This window comes from Cibotium barometz, chromosome 10 (genome assembly GCF_041138505.1).
Source record: "Cibotium barometz isolate CiBa-2024 chromosome 10, ASM4113850v1, whole genome shotgun sequence".
Taxonomy (NCBI): Eukaryota; Viridiplantae; Streptophyta; class Polypodiopsida; order Cyatheales; family Cibotiaceae; genus Cibotium; species Cibotium barometz.
Genome location: NC_141055.1, coordinates 22,734,814 through 22,752,357, shown reverse-complemented (window position 1 = coordinate 22,752,357; position 17,544 = coordinate 22,734,814). Strand labels below are relative to the sequence as shown.

General features: G+C 43.9%; 1 protein-coding gene across 1 annotated transcript in view; it reads left to right on the top strand.

Moving 5' to 3' along the window:
• Window positions 1-13,506, top strand: part of LOC147634672 (Transport protein particle (TRAPP) component) — a 38,978-nt gene extending 25,472 nt beyond the window's left edge. The window contains exon 8 of the mRNA XM_086803803.1: window positions 13,098-13,506. Coding sequence (XP_086659929.1) covers window positions 13,098-13,127 — 30 coding nt within the window. The 3' untranslated portion in view covers window positions 13,128-13,506. The remainder of the gene's footprint in view (window positions 1-13,097) is intronic.
• The last annotated feature ends 4,038 nt before the right edge of the window (window positions 13,507-17,544 follow it).

Sequence of the window (17,544 nt, the reverse complement as noted above, 5' to 3'; positions counted from 1 at the left end):
AATAATGCATTATACAGCACCTCCCCGTAAGGACTCTGTAACTCAATTGGGTATCTTAGAGGTGGGTCAGATTCCAGTGCATCCTCCTCTGCTTCCTCGAAAAATACTTGCGTAATTCCCAAGTTGGCTTCTCGTTGTCGCCTAGCACGCTGTTGACGTTCTTTGGCTTCGACTTTCGCTTGTATCTTTTTAAGCTCAGCTTGTTCTTTAGCTGCCTTCTTTTGATGGATTGCATGTAACTCCTCCTGGCTTAGGGGGTCATAGTATCTTTTGAATTTACTCCCATTAAGGAATCCAATGGTTTCAACTCCGTCGAGAGTCTCCACTCTGATGGTACCTTGCGGGGTAATTTCACATACTCTATATGGTCCCTTACCAGCATATTTGAGCTTCTTCTTTTCGTTTCGCACTCCATACATCAGGACTTTATCCCCAACCTTGATGTCCTTGTCCTTTAGATGGCGATCAAACCATTTTTTCCTCCTATCCTTCTCCACAAGGGCATTGTATACAGCCAATTGTCTTTCTTCATTTAGCCGCTCAAGGATATACAGACGTTCTGCTAAGGGATTACCATCCCAACCCTCTTGAGTAGCAACACGAAGACTTGGAATGACAAATTCCCACGGCATGACTGCTTCTTGGCCATATACCATTTTGAATGGTGTACAATTAATAGCCACTTTGTACGCAGTACGATAGGCCCATAAAGCTGTCGTAAGCTTTAGATCCCAATCCGTGCGATGAGCTTCAACTGTCTTTGTCAAAATAGAGATTAAAGTCTTGTTGGTACTCTCGGCTTGGCCATTCGCTTGCGGATAGTAAGGAGTAGATTTATGATGCGATATCATGAAATTTGTTGTGAGCTCCTTAATCACTTCATTTATAAAATGCGTACCATTGTCGCTCACAAGTTCAAAAGGACAACCGAATCGTGTGATTATATTTTCAAAGAGGAACTTGGCTGTTGTCCTCGCATCTGCCTTACGTGTCGCTTTCGCTTCAGTCCATTTGGTCATATAGTCAGTGGCCACAATAATATAGCGAGATTGTGTGTTTCGGGCCGCTGGACTAATTGGACCTACAAAGTCTAAACCCCACTTTTCAAATGGTTGGTTTACTTTGATCGGATGTAGGGGCATCTGATCTTTCCTCTGCGGTTTCTTGTATCGTTGGCATTCATCGCAACCCTTCACAAAGAGTGATGCATCTTGGAACATAGTGGGCCACCAATACCCTGATTGTAAGATCTTTCGCGCAGTTAAGTCTCCTGAGAAGTGACCACCGGCTACGCCCATATGTGCCTCTTGTAAAATGTATAGATACTCATCCTCTCGGGCACAACGCCTAAGAACGTCATCCTTTCCTCTTTTATAAAGAGTCCCGGCTATCAGGCAATAGGGTTCGCATTCTTTGATCAGCTTCCGAGCTAGATCTTTACGAAGCTCCTTGGGTGGAAAGCCATTAACCAAAAAGTTAACAATTTTCTCACTCCATTCAGGCATTGTCTCCACCATGAACAGGGAAGTGTCAGGTAAGTCATCATCAACCCCCGTAGGAGCCTCACCATTAGGTATGCGAGACAAATGATCAGCCATAACATGTTTCTTGCCAGGTCTCACAACAACCGTGAAATCAAACTCAAGAAGAATCAATAGCCATCGTGTGATTCTTCCTGTGGAGCATGGTTTGTTTACCAGATACAACAATGCTTGATGATCCACATAGAAAACAAACTTGGTGGCAAGGAGGTAATAACGAAATTTCCTTACTGCATATATCATTGCCAACCCTTCTCGCTCCGTAGTGGTGTAGTTCATCTCAGCATCGTTCAACTGGCGACTGGCAAAGCTAATGGGGTAGTCTAGCTTGTGTTCTCCAGGTTGAGTTAACACACACCCAATAGCAAAGTTTGATGCATCAATATGCACATGGAAGAGTAAATCCCAGTTAGGCATTCTCAAGATTGGAGCACTCGCCAATGCCTTCTTTAATAGCTCATAGGCACGGTCACATTCTTCGGTCCAAATAAACTCGATGAGAAGCTTATACAATGGTCGAACTATCTCGGCGAAGAAGAGAATAAACCTTCGATAATAACCAACGTGGCCCATAAAGCGTTGGACTCCCTTGTAGTTGGTGGGTGGGGGTAATTCCAGAATGACCTTGATTTTACTCTCATCAGTGGAAATCCCATTTTTGGACACTATATGCCCTAAGATAACTCCGTGTTTAACCCACAATTGGCATTTGAAAGGATTCAAGGAGATGCGATATAATCTACACCTTTCAAATATTTTTCGTAAATACGTCAAGTGCTCGTCCCAAGAGGAATGAACACAAAGATCATCTAAGAAAGCTTCACAGAAGTCCCTTAGATATTCCTTAAAGGCCGTGTTTATCAATCGTTGGAATGTTGCAGGTGCATTGGTCAGGCCAAAAGCCATGACGCGAAAGGCAAACACTCCAAACTCCGTGATAAATGCTGTTTTAGCTTGGTCCTCGTCTGCAATTGTGATCTGATTGTAACCCGAGTACCCATCTAAAAAGCTATATGCCTCCTTGCCTGCCACTCTTTCAAGCACATGTTCAGAATATGGAAAGGGGTAATGATCCCTTCTGGTGCCTGCATTAACCTTTTTGAGATCAACGCACACTCTGAGTTTCCCATTCTTCTTTGGCACGATGACTATCGGAGAAACCCATTCTGAGTGCTCAATTGGGTATATGAATCCACATTTTACCAGCTTTTCAATTTCCTCTTGTACAATCTTTGCGTACTTAGGATTCATTGGGTAGGGACGTTGCTGGACTGGTTTAGCAGTGCTAATCATTGGAATCGTGTGTTGCACCACCGAGGGTGGAACACCCTTCATATCATGATATGTCCAAGCAAATATGTCCTTGAATTCTTTAAGAAGCTTCGTAAGTGCAGCTTCTTCCGCCTTGGTGAGGTCTTGAGCAATATAAACTGGTTTAGACTCATCACCCGGATCTGCTAAGTCTATCTCCTTAACTACCGCAGGGCCATCGTAGACACCGCTACTCCCATTGGTAGGCGTTCGTTGGGCTTTTGTGTAGACTACTTTACGTTCCCCTGTGGTGAATGATTTGAAATGCTCGGGTGCGGGGTGTAAGTCTACTGGTTCTTGTTGTGCCAGACTTTTTTCTTTCAATTCCGCTTCCTTTTGTTGTTGAGCCAACTCTTGGTTTTGCCGCCTTCTTGCAGTACGACTTAGTTTCGGCCTCTCTTCGATTTCTAATTGGGCGACGTCATGAGGTTGCGGAATACACCACATGACACTTTGGAGGTATTGTCCCCAATTATCCGCTATCTTCCGATGAGCATCAATGGCTCCTACATAACTAAGCCATTCTGCAGTGGATCTTTCCTTGTTTATTGCAGTTCGTACATTAGCTCGATAGCGTTGGCGCTTATGTCTCGTTTTCTTCTTACCAAGTTTTTGATTTTTGTTTCTATCCGATTCGGACTCACTTGGTCGATCTTCACTTTCGGATGAACTGCAGGAGGCCACTGTCCTAGGCCTTGAGCACCTTGCTTCCACATTTGGGTGAATATCTGATTCATTTTCTCCATCAGGCTCAGGGTCAGTTTCTTCTTGAGATTCATACTCAGAGTAGCATTGGTCAGAGTCTTCGCTACTTTCAGTGTCGGTGGAGTTTGCCACGTTCTCGCCATCAGGAGTCATGTGCATAACACCTATCATGTTTATTGGCACTAACGGTGGCATATCTTGCCCCTCAGGTGTTACCCAACTTGTGCCTCTATTTCCCCATGTGTCTATGGTTGCCGCTAGGTGTACCCAATCCACGTTATCCGACTCAGTCATACCCGGTAGGACATCCATATAAGGAGAATCTTTCCCATCATCAGTCTCTTTTTTGCATGTATAGCAATACCTTAATGGGGCGGAGTGAATAGTGGTATCCGATCGATTATCAATGATAACCTTGCTTCCTAAAGGATGTGCACGACCATTCTCAAGATCAACTCGAATGACAGAGTCCTGGAATTGTAGGTAGACATGGTTTTTCGACCAGTCATGCACCATTTGTGCTTCCCTCATGAAAGGACGTCCTAAGATCATTTGATATGACATAGGATGCTTGGAGAAATCCATTACAATGAAGGTATGTTTTACCTTGTATCCCAGGACCTTGATCTTAAGGTCCCTTAACATTCCAATAGGTTTAGCTATGGTTCCGTTTGCCATCTTAACCACTATGTTTGTGACTTCGAGGTGAGGCCTTCCCATAGATTCCCAACAGTTTTTAGTCACAATGCTCACTCCAGCACCACCATCAAGGATTCCCTTTAGAGTTAATCCCTTGGTAGTAATGGGGAGGGTGGCATTAGATTCGTCACCTTCAAAGTACTGTCCCAACTTGTTCACAGGTATTTCCACGACCGAATCTTCATCAAAGTTGGGTTGTAGATCCCAATGCTCCCCTTCATCTTGAAGTGTGTTGGGTCTATCCATATTTGCAAATTGTGGTAGCCCCGCCTTTAGTTCTCCATTGAGAAATGCCCGAAGAGCTAAGAATAGCTCAGGATCTCCGTATAATTTGGATATGATCGTGGTTCTGATCTCAGAGGACATGAAATCCATTAGCTTAGACACATTCAACGGTACTTTTCGAGACATCGCCCCTTGACTAGGGACTGGTGAAGATGGAATCACTTCCTCTTCGATGGGGTCAGGCATTCCCTCACTAAACATTCTTTCCAGCAAGAAGGGTGTTTGCCCACTTCCAGATGTCCTATCCTCACTTTCTTCCCGAATGATACTAGGTATAGCTAACGGTTTATGGTTCCGGTGAGGCTGAACTTGCGTAGGAAACACTGTGTCTGGAATTTTGATTTTACTCGGGTTTGGCTCCAGTTCTCTTTGTGTTTCTTCCACCAAACCCCTTAAGTGTTGTACTTGTTCAATCTCCTCAACTGGGTTTGGGTAAGTTCCAATCTTTTTCTTGAGGGTTTTTGGCCCACGTGGCTTGTCTTGGGGAGTCTCAGTCAGTTTGGGTGGTCGAGAGGGCATTAACTGACTTGGTTGTGGGGCCGAGGAAGTTTCCTTCTGTTTCCCCTTATTTATGTACTCGCTTGATTCTCCGTCATTGAGCTCCCGAGTGGGTTCCTCCCTTAAGGTAGTGGCTTTGGTCCCCATGGTTTCTATTGAATCAGAATCGTCTTCAGGATCATTCATATACACGGGGTCGTCTCCTGTCCCTATGTTAGTCTTTGAACTGGGCTTGGAGCTTGTGGCATTAAGTGATCTCTTTCGCCGTGTTTTCTTTTTCTTTGCCTGAGCGATTGATGCAGTATCCCTCTCTTCAAGAATGTAGTTTTGATTTTGAAGCATTGACCGTGTAACTACATTCGCGGGTACAACGGGTGTGGTTCTTCGTGCTTGGTTGGTGACCTCAACCAAATTCAATGGCGTAATCTTGGGTGCATTAGGATTATGTGGACATTGAGCGATCAAATGATCTATGCCACAACGATTACATGTAAGTACCGGCATTCCCGATGTGCTCCCTTGATTTGGTTGCATCTGAGTAGCGATCTTTTGTAACCTATTAGGGCACTCCGCTACACGATGCGGTCCACCACACTCATAACATTGAAGAGGTGGTCTCCTCGCCATGGTATTAAGGTTTTGCCCTCTTGTGGCAAGAGCAGCCGCTTGATATACAGGCTTGACTTGCCCGAAATGATCCTCCATGTAGTACTGGGGAATCATTTCAAACGTATCAATCCCGTATGGAGTAGTGGGGTCTATCTCCTCTTCATAATCCCCACATGCACTATGTGACTCACAACCCATCTGGTTTACAGGGGTAATCCTTGGATGTGGAGGTTGTGGTCCTAGCACTGGCGGTGGTAATGGCACAGACTGGACTACATTCGGATTCCTTGGAACTATGTGCTGTGACGGTTGCTCGATAGGTTGTGCAGGCATTAGCGCGGGTACTTGAGGTGTGTTTGACCAAGCTAGTGGTGCCTGGTTTGCCAACATTCGCTTAAGTGTTAGGCAATCTTTAGATTGATGGCCATACTTACCACATGCATTGCAATTCCCATTGAATTTGACTCTGAATGTGGGACATTCACTCGTGCTATGTGGTCCTAAGCACACCGAACACCATTGTTGCTCTCTCCTTGGGTACATATGGCTATTCTGAGGAGCTCGATTACCCCTAAAGTATTCTTGGAGAGCCTTAGTAAGGTCGGTCACAGACATTTCAGATATCTTGGGCTCCTTAGCAATAGGTTTTACCGTCATTGGCTCGTGCCCAGATACTTGCGAACTAACGGATTTTGTTTCTGAAGACACCTTTTTACCTGCAATCATCAAGTTGTCTTCTAACTGGATTGCATTGGCAGTGACTGCTTCCCACGTTGTAAGACCTCTAATGACTAGGCCATTGTAAATGTCCTCGTGGCGCAATCCTCGGATGAATCTATCGAGGAGTTGGTTGTTATTGAAGCGTTCATCGGGAGTGCAGCGAGAATTTAGATGCTTCAATCGACTTATAAAGTCTCTCACTGACTCCCCTTCCTCGCGTTCAGCTTTTTGGAGTTGAGATGCTACTCCCCAAAGCACACCCTCACGTATGTATTCTTTCAAGAACAATCTCTTGAGAGTGGGGTAGTGAGTGCGCTCTTCAACCCTTAAGGTTCGATACCAATCTCCGGCCTTCCCACTCAAGGTTAAGCCTAAGGCTTTACACTTATGCAGCTCATTGTGTTCTTCCAAGGAATCACACACGTGCTCAAAGACTTCAATGTGCTTCCTAACATCCTCGTTACCACTGAAGTTTTGAGTGAGCTTAGCCACTTGTACTGCCTTGCTTCTAGGTTCTCTCTCAGGCATACCCCGCATGTTTTCCGCAATAGATCGTCCGATCGTCTGAGCAAACGCTGCGAGATCACCTAGGTGAGCAGGCATAGTTGGTGGAGGCACTTCTGGGATAGCCTGGCTGATAGGAGTTGGCGTTGGTCTGAGTAGGTTGGCAAATGACGTAGGATATGATATGTGACTAGGCCTAGCTCCCCTTGGATAATGGTTATGATAAGGCGGTCTTGGAGCATACGCCATTGGCATACTAGGAGGCGTAGGAGCTACATGAGCATGAGTAACAATAGGTACATAAGGCCGATAGGCACTGGCACGCACTGTTGTAGGTACTGTTCCACTAGGTAGCGGTGTCGTACTAACTACAGCGGCAACAGGTGCACTTTCAGCCATGCTCATCATTGGGGTAGGCATTGCAGATTCCCTAATGGAAAGTTGAGCCAAGGTTGGAAAGCTAAAGTTACTGCTCGTGGGCTCAACCTGCATTGAGACTCCAGGCGAAACAACATATGAAGGGTCTATGGGACTCACCGAGGGGGTCTCCAATTGTGATAGGGTTGGTTGTTTTGCCTTGCCCGTATCCAAAAATCTCATAGGGCCAGTGGAAACTAAGTTCACTCCCCTATTTTGCCTCTCAATTTGGATAATTCTATGAATCACCTCACATATCATGTGTTGTTGCTCCTCTAGATTAGTGGCGCTAGATGTAGATCGCAGGACTTCTAACCAACCTACATGATATGTGTAACCCGTGTATAGGTCCGTTAGAGTCTCTGTGTGTAGATCATATTCCCAATTTTCATTGAGAAATATCCCATCCAGACTTGGTGTGCCAAACGGTTCTCTTGAAGTGGACGCAATGTCACTTCTTATGGATTGGCTCCTAGGAACCTCTACTTTAGGAGGAGCATCGGAATGTGGTAGCTCAGTAGGGCCCTCATTGAACGAAGTGGGTAGAATATCCACATGGACACTCTTTGGGAGGGTAGGGTCCACATAAGATGTGAATGGCGAATCTACTACCCCTCCTTCCTCATTTACTTCGCTTGTCGCATGCTCAGAGCGTGTAGCTCTACTAAAGGTCTCTATTAAACGACTAAACATGCTAGATCCGGGCTGTGGGGCCCACACTGGCATGTTTTGGCTTGTCTCCTCAGGGTTCTTGGTAGGGTGCCCTTCCATGGCTTCTGAGTCGGAGGATGAGTCACTATCCACTATTCGTGGATCTTGGGTTGCACTCCCTTGGGTTCCAGCCGAAGGCCAAGATGCCAACGTGGAGGGATGGTGTGAGCCTGCGTAGACTGAAACGCTTTCTAGTGGTTCAGGCTCTAGCACCCGACCAGAACGTAGATACATGTGACGTGGGTACCCCACGTGCGTTGGTAACTACCCTTGAAACTCACACAAGTGGTTTCTTAGGTGTTTCGCACCCCGTTTTTACTTGTTTTTGTGTTGTTTTTAACCCGTTTTTGACCCCCTTACTTACGGTCGAACTTGGACTAGGGCGTGTGATAGCTCGAAACGAGCGTATCGTTTAAAGGGTCCTAGTGTGCTTTACAGCACCGTGTTCGCCTATCTAGAGCTCCTGTAATCCTCAAAATAGTCCGTTTCCTTTGGGGGGAAAGGACAAAAGCTTATTTGTTTGTGGAGGAAAGGGTGAGGGCTTTATCCCACATGCTCACTTTACTCCTTGGGGAGTGGGCTACATATAGGGCACGACTTCCCATAAGCTCTCACTTGAGAGAAAGCTATGGAGGCTCACTCTCCTATATATATATATCAAAAGACCGAGACCGAGACCGAGACCGAGGCCGGGGCCGGGGCCGGGGCCGGGGCCGGGGCCGGGGCCGTGGGTCGTGGGTCGTGGGTCGTGGGTCAATTGGGGTTCTTTCTTTTCAAAATTTTTTTCTCCAATTAGAAAATCTTTCCTCTCCACATGTTTGGTTCTTTCTTTGAAAATAAAATTTAATTTTTTTTATTTTTTATAAATTTTTTAATTTTTTTATTTTTTATTTTCTGTTTTTTTTTTGTGAGATAAGTTTCCTGGGGTTTCCTCAGGGTTCAGCCTTGGCCGCGGTGCAGTTCGCACACTCAGCACAGATCTGGGGATTCAGAAATCCCTCTCACACGCAGAAACCAGATAACAGAACGTACGCCCACACGCGGAGCGAAAATATAACAAAAGAAACAGGAATGCATAAGAAAACTTGCAGAAACAGAGATTGAAAACCACAGAAACACCACAACAGCAACACAGACGCCTTTCCTACAGTAGTGTAAATTAAACTTCACGCAGCAACAGCCGAGCTGCAAACTGGAGCTTGGTGCAGGGCAACTCCCCGGCAGCGGCGCCAAAAATGTGCGCTTTTGCCGCACAGGTCGTAGCTGGGGACTTGCCGGACACCGTATGCGAGCCACGAATGGCTACAAGCATACAACCAGGGAAGGAAGCTCAAACAGAATGCCAATGGGTGTGTCACTCACCGCTCAACCGCCGCCTTGAAGGATTCCCGCGTCGCGCAGCCGTGAAGGAGGAGCCGCCGTCGTCGCCGCTCTACCGCCTCTCCGCCGCCGTGCCGCTACACAGTGCTCGATCGCTCTCTCACTCTCTCTCTCACACACACAGGAGAAGGAAACCTAAGAGATAAGGCAAGAGCACTCTTGTATTCACAACACATGAGAATGAGGATTTTAGGGTTACATTTGACTCATATAGGTGACTTGGCCGTTCACACTTGGGCGCCCATACATGGCCGGCCGACCCTAACCCTTATCCTACTGATATCCAAGGTGCGCCTCTCATCAGCGATCACCCAATCCCTTCATCCTTAACATATGGTGCCGACAAGCCCGGCCCATGACTCAGAATATTTAAATTAATGACGTAAAATATAGTATGTCGCAATGTCCGCCATGGGTTAACAGTATGTATGTAACACACACACACACACACACTTTTTTTGTAAAGCTTCATGTCATTAATTACAGGTGGGAAACCTCAAAACAAGGAAAACCCACCAAAAAGATCACACTTTTTATTTACAAGTGGGAAACCTCTAAGCGAGGAAAACCCAGAAAAAGAAGAGTAACTATAGGCTTCACTACCTAGAAGCAATCAAAGTAAATCCTATAAGCATCAAGAGTGATGTCCCCAGCATCATAAGCAAAATGAAGCGCGTGACCAAGCGAGAACTTGAAGTAATGGAAGGGAACAATGTCATTGGCTTGGAACATGAGGTTGTTCCGAACATGCCATATGGTCCAAAAGACCCAGAATCGGACCCAGCTGAAAAATACAGCAAACTGAGACTGTGATGCTTGTAACACCCCAAAAAGCCAAAAGCATCTGTGAAAAATGCCCGAAGGGAAACGAAGGCGAAGAGCAGTCGAGACCCGGCGAATGAACGATCTGGAGCATACGCAACCCCATAGTAAATGTGGGACAGTCTCCTCAGTAGCTTTACATCGGACACAACGTGAAGGCGCAATATGACGTGCATGTAACAAGCTACCAACAGGAAGAGCACCAACCAAACAGCGCCACAAGAACAGGCGTTCTTTAAGAGGCAGATGACTTTTCCAAATGCGAAACAATGTACGTTTCCACCACATTGAAGATTTGGAGAGAGACCATAGCTGATTACCATGTCTGACTATCCATGCATCCGATTGCAAGAGGGCATAAACTGTCCCAGCTGAAATACATTTCATAGCAGTGGTTCCAAGATTCCAATCAGATAGATGAGAATCCACATTCAAGCGAGGTAATGGAGAAATATCAGCAATCATCCGCTGAATTTCTGTCCAAAGATGAGAATAATGGGATCCCAATCGAAAACGATCCGCTGCAACAGAGAAGGAAAGAACCTGACCAGTGTCATCCACCACCTGATGTATCTGACAAATTCCTTTTTGAGATAGAAAATATGCCTGACGAGGTGAACGGTCAACCAAAGTGGAAGAAAATACACGACTCCAATGCAAACTCTCTAGCCGCAGGGAATTGCTCATCAAAGATCGGGAACCATGCCATATCATATGTGAAGTAACTTCCTTCCAATCAATAATGAGAGAAGAAGTGAAAGGACATCCCGGAATGTGTCCTTCAAGTTTTCCACATATAAGATCCCAGTATGTGGGTTGCCAATGACCATAGAATGGCGTGACAATATGCCGACACAAATGGGACACCATGAGAGTCCAGGGTTGCTGCTGATCCAACAAAACCGGCAAAAGCATAGCTTTCCTAGCCAAAACATGACGTCTCAAATCCAAAATATTCAGGCCTCCAAGGCGCTTAGGAGAGCATAACTTGTCCATGGATAACAATCTGAGGCCCTTTCCACGAGATGAAGTGCGCCAGAAATGCGCCAATATACTTGACATAAGGGACTTCAAGCGGGATTGAGACCAATATAGCAAAGGTAGATAAAACTGCACATAAGCTACAAGAATGCATTGCACAATTCTAAGACGCACATGAAGCGGCCAAGTGGACAACTTCCAATAATGTAACTTGGAGTGCAAGCGCTCGGCTACCCAATCCAATTTCCGTGTAGCCGATACAGTCCAACCCAGCGGATAACCCAAATGACAAACTATAATGTTCGGAGGAACAAGTTCGCCTGGCCAAAGCAGCTTATGCCAATCATACTCAGTCAGAGCCAATAGTTTGGATTTACGAAAATTCACTTTGAGGCCTGCTGCCAATCCAAACAAATGAAGAGTGTGCATAATTTGTTCCACATCATCTTGGTGATTGCGAGGCATAAAGAGAGAATCATCTGCATAAGCTTGCGCAATAAAATGTTTCCCAGAGGGTAATTTCAAGCCCTGCAATCTTCCAGACGAAGTCAAAGATTCCAAATACATAAGCAGGGGATGAGTAGCAATCGCATAAAGCAAAGCACTGAGAGGACAACCTTGCCTTACTGAACGTCCCAAATGCCAAGGATCTGTGAGAAAACCATCCAACAAACCGGCAGAGGTACTGTCAGCATACAAGAAATAAACCACAGAGGATAGCTTAGGCCCAAATCCCAGCCGAAGCATGGTATCTGCAATGTAATCCCAAAGAACAGTGTCAAATGCCTTTTCAATGTCAACCTGCATGACCAATACATCTTGTCGAGTGTATTTCGCATACTCCATGCCAATGATGACATTTGCTAGATTATCAGTAATTTGCCTTTGTGGAATGAAGCCATACTGAGATGGATGCAAACCATCATGCAAAAACCCTTTAAGTCTATTGACAAGCATTTTAGCCAGCAATTTATAAACCACAGGCATGAGCGTAATCGGCCTCCATTGCGAGAACTCTTCACAAAGTGCTTGCTTTGGAATCAACTTGAGCAAGCCTTCTTTCCAAGATGAAGGCAAAACCTGTTGCTCCCATGCCCTGTTTATCATTAACAATAGTGGCTGATCCAGGTAGTGCCAAAACGACAAGAAAAAACACACACACACACATATATATATATACACACACATATATGCACATATATATACATATATATGTATCTATATATATGGGGAATTGTGGGCTTTGTTTTTTCCTTTTGTGTCTTACGCACTCTTAGACAACAGGCATTGAAACCCTTCAATGCCTATTGTCTAAGGTGAGACAATGGTCCTTTTCACATGCTGAGCCCTTCATGGGACCCTCATTTGAGGTTTCTCGCACTACCTTGGTGGGCCAGTGTTTTGCTACATCTCTTTGTAAATTTTAAAGCTCTTCCCCAAGCTTGCATAGATGTGCATGTTTATTCTTCTGGGAATGCATTAAGGGTGAGATATATCCTTAAACCATGTTCTCTCATTTTGCATTATGTCCCACATTTCTTGCATCTCTTTAGACATCCTTGAGTTTGGTTCTTGCATCTCAGATGTCTTGAACTAGGCAATTTCCTCTTACGTATCCAGCCCGTTTTTTAAACTCTGCATTTTGCTTTTGGGCATTTTCTAATGCAGCTTGCAGCTCTTCTATTTTCAAGTTTTACAACTTTGTTATTAACTACCTGAAGTGCTGTGACATGCATATGCATCTTATAAGCCTTGATGTGCTGGTTATGCTTAAATGGATTTGACTTCTAGCTTAGGTAATGTGCATGTGTTGAATACAGCAATCTCAATGTCTTTTCATGGGCTACAATGGTTTTAGCAAACTCAATATATTGGCTAGGCTTGTTCCTTAATGAAAGTGGCGATTTCTTGCAGGTTCTTCAGAGAGAGGCTCGCTTGGGCTAGGAGTTGAGCTTGTGTGCAGAATAAGGAGTCTTTGCACCTTCACACACACTGATGTGTATTATTCTTTGGGATATAAACAAAGAGGAAAGTATGACATATCATGAGCATGCAGGTCTTTTGCTGAATCCTTAGCTTTTCTGCTGTGCCTCGCAAGTTCCTAGTAAACAGTCACAAGGAAGCAGTTTATATATTCCCTGACAGGATGATGTGGCAAGTGTGTGGGGTTGGGTTTTTTTGTTTTGGGGATGGTGGAAGAGAATTTAAACCCTCTTTTGTGGATAGTGGTTGATTTTGAAATGACTCTAAAAATGAGTGCAGAGAAGCATCATTAGAGTGACTTCCACTGATATAATGGAGTTTGAGGTATCCTTTATTTGAATTTTGGCCAATCTCTCTCTCTCTCTCGTACACAAGGTCATATGATATCACATTATATGTACGAGTGACATTCGTTTTTCATTTTCTTTCAGTTACCTTTTCCATGGCTTAGTATACCCATGGTATCATTGTATCACTCATGGTCGCATAGAGCCTTGGAGTCTTTTGTAGACGTCAACATTACTCTCTCTCTCTCTCTCTCTAGCAAGCAAAGCAATAAGGAGTCCACCACTCCCACCTGGGTGCAACCTGCCACCCAGGTCGGGGGGTTAGCCCTAACTGCAGGTCTTAGTCAAGTGCGTTCGCTTGTGCCTGCATCATTGGGCGTTAGTTCCATAACAGCAGCAGGTCCCCAAGTGCAGCTCAGCAGCTCCGAGCTTCTCCGGCTTTTCCCATAGTCCTCGTGCAGCTCAGCCCTGACCCAAAGTCTGAATCCTAGCAACTGGCAGCTATTGCCTTCAAAGAACCCTGCAAGCAGAGCAAAATGCATCATAACTCAATGGTGTTTTCCTTTTTAACAAACCTGCATTACACACTGTACACAGACATGCGAGCTTGTCTCTAGCTCCCGCCTCCACGAGCAAAATACTGCAGCAAACCAAAAGTGAACAACGCCGAGTCAATCCGGGTTGGCCGGTGCACTAGCAATGCTGAAGAGAGCTTCCTTCGCTTGATCCAATGAGTGGACAGAGTACCTCATGGAACAGAGAACAAGATTGATCATGCAGAGGAGATTATTACTAAGGTAAAGGAAGAACAGGCGAAGAACGGACCGCAAGAGACTGTGAGGAATATCAAGGGGGTGATCAACATCGAGATTGAGGAAAACAAGGGAAGGGAGTCATTTGCCCTCAAGATCTGAATGGGAAGGTTGCCAGAATGATGGAAGCAATGTGGGCTCGACATGTCGGACATATTAGTTTCATCAGTACCAACAATCCATTGGAAGGGACAGACAGTAACACAAAACTTTAGTCATGCAACCATCATCTAATAGAGCTTTGTTGGTCGAATATGCCCTCGTGTTGCATTCTACCGATGTTAATACCTCTCTCTCTCTCTCTCTCTCTCTCTCTCTCCCTCCCCCCCCCTTATAAAGGCCATGATCCACCCGAGTTCAAGTCCCACTGTTGGTCGTATATGCCCTTGTGTTGCATTCTACCAACGTTAATACCTCTCTCTCTCCCTGCACCCCCCTCCTCTCTCTCTCTCTCTCTCTCTCTCTCACACACACTTCAACTCATACCCAACATCTCTCTCTTTCTATATGCCATTGTCTACTTGTTATACTTTTGATTTGATATAATTTGGTTTTTGAATATGTTAATCAAGTTACTATATTGACAGTGCTACAGTTTGTTGACTTGAGATATGATTGCTTGCCTATCCAATCAAGCAATTGTTCACATTTTCAATCAATCCTTTGCTTCAAAGATGAATGTGATTGGTTGAATTTTTTTTGTATTTCATATCAAGGGCTCCCATTAAGCAAATATTAATGCATTGAGGGTAAGAAAAACTTCTCCTTACCTTTACCTTCGCCCTTTTAAGAAGAGTGGCTTTGTTATCCCATAACTTTGATCATCAAACAACCGTGATACAACCTTGTGACAATCGTTTTTCACAAGATGTACATGTTGAATGCACCTCTTCTCAAACTCCAAAAATCACAACTCCCAAGAATCACCATATTTACGACTTACTTATTTAATGATGTATGCATGCTAGCATTCACATGTCATCACTAAGTGGACCGAGACATACATGCCCTACACCATGTTAATAATATTGAGGAAGCATCAATTGCTAGTGAAATGTTACTGAAGGTCAATTCTAATTAAGATGTTGATAGTTCCTTGATGATGAACAATTTTAGTATACCCATTTTGGTAATTGCTATGTTCAAGGCATGATGGATGTCTTGTAATGTTCCCCCCTTTCCAATTAGGATTTTAGGTTATTTTTATGCATTATAAGACTTTTGACAATAATAATTTATAACATTTTAACACAAGGTGGTTTACATAATGCCCCCATGGCCTAATGCCTTACCATTATACAAAGTAATGTGAACATTACATAGTGGCCTTATGGTCTAATGCCTTACCATTATACAAACTAATCTGAACATGAATACCACCATGGAAATTCTATTGGAGATTTGCATGTAGCTTAGGTGCATACATTGCAACCCCTTTGGTACTCAACATCGCTTCACTAATGTGCACTTATTTTTATTGATCCTTCTTGAATGTTGTAATCAAGAATAATCACTTAGGAGAAGGGATGTATCAACATGCGCTCAGCACACCACCTCCCATCAGAAAGGAACTACTGTAGTGGCTTACTTAAATGAGACTACTTCTCTCTCTCTCTCTCTCTCTCTCTCTCATGTGCACACGGACCCCCTAACACATTAATACACATCTCTCATGTCCACATGTACCCCCTTACACATAAGTACATGTGTACTTATGTGTAAGGGGATGTGTGTGCACGTGAGAGATCTCTCTCTATCTCTGTCAGGTGCACAAGTACCCCCTTATACATAAATACACGTCTCTCATGTGCACATGTACCCCCTTACGCATAAATACGTGTATTTATGTGTAAGGGACTATGTGTGCATGTGTATTTATGTGTAAGGGGGCATGTGTGCATGTGTGTGTGTGTGAGAGAGAGAGAGAGAGAGAGAGAGAGAAAGTTAACTTAGAAAATTATGCTTAGATTATTATTCATTTATACCTTAGCTTAGGAATGAGAACTCTATAGTCATGTGGATTAGAGGTGATGCTTTGTTCCTTGATTTGGGAAGTTATATGTACTGCACTAAGCGATGAACTTTCTATGGATGATGATACTTATAATGATGAATACAGATACAATTTACTATTTACCCTTGAGTACAATCATGTTTTCTATATTTAGAATCTTGATTATAAGTATCATGATGTTCAGTAATCAATGTTTTTTATATTTAGATTCTTAATTCTAAGTATCACGATGTTCAATAATCTATGTTGTGTAAACTTGCATGTCTGTCAAATGTTTTACAATGAGATTTGTTTGATGTTTACTCTATAAATTGCGTGTTAGTTTAACCGCCACTTTTGGGAATCGTGCTAGGATCTGATCCTCCAGAGGATTGGGATGTACTATAAGGACGAAGGATAAACTCCAAAACTGGGAGGAGCAGCGACGTGTCGTGGACTAGGAAGCACAAGGGGTGGTCTAGAAATGCTCAAGAAGTTCCTCTCCCAAGAAGGAAGGTACAAGTTCAAAGGTCACCCAAACATAGAAGGAAACAAGTACAGCATGTAAATCCATCGCTTTACTTGTTAAAAGGAACTAGAGGGTGTACAAAGCAGTGCGAAGAAGTGTTGGAAGCATCTGGAACAAATGGGAAAGCAGGTAAAGCTATGGAAGAATTGTCTAACTCAACAAAGAATGTCGTTTATAGTTCAAAATGAAGGAGCAAAGCTCCATTATCAAGGAGGTAGATATTTTGCCTCAGAAATCCGGATGTAACGACTATCTAACAGAAGCATCCCAATATGATCTATGGGATGATCTGTAAAAACAAAGTTAAATAATACATTGGATCAATTTCTATTTCTTTTTTTTTTTTTGGGGTGCCCAACTATAGGTAATAGCTCTTGAGAAAGATTGTTACCTTGGAGAACTTGGTGGAAGTGTAGTCCAACAGTAATTCAAATAATGTAGTGCAAAGCTCTTGAGAAAGATTGTTACCTTGGAGAACTTGGTGGAAGTGTAGTCCAACAGTAATTCAAATAATGTAGTGCAAAGCATATCTCAACCCCAATTATGCAACTGTCAAAGTACAAAGGGCTACTCCATCAAGACCCCATTACAAACCTGGCAATGTTTTAACTAGCTTGAGACTAAGGCTCTAGGGATAACAAGGCTATGTTGTCAGTGGAAAGTATAGGGTGATTATGACAAGGTTTGGCTATCCTGTTGAGTTGGTTAAGTGATCAAGATGGTAATTTCCTTAATTATGTAATACAAAGTCTTACAG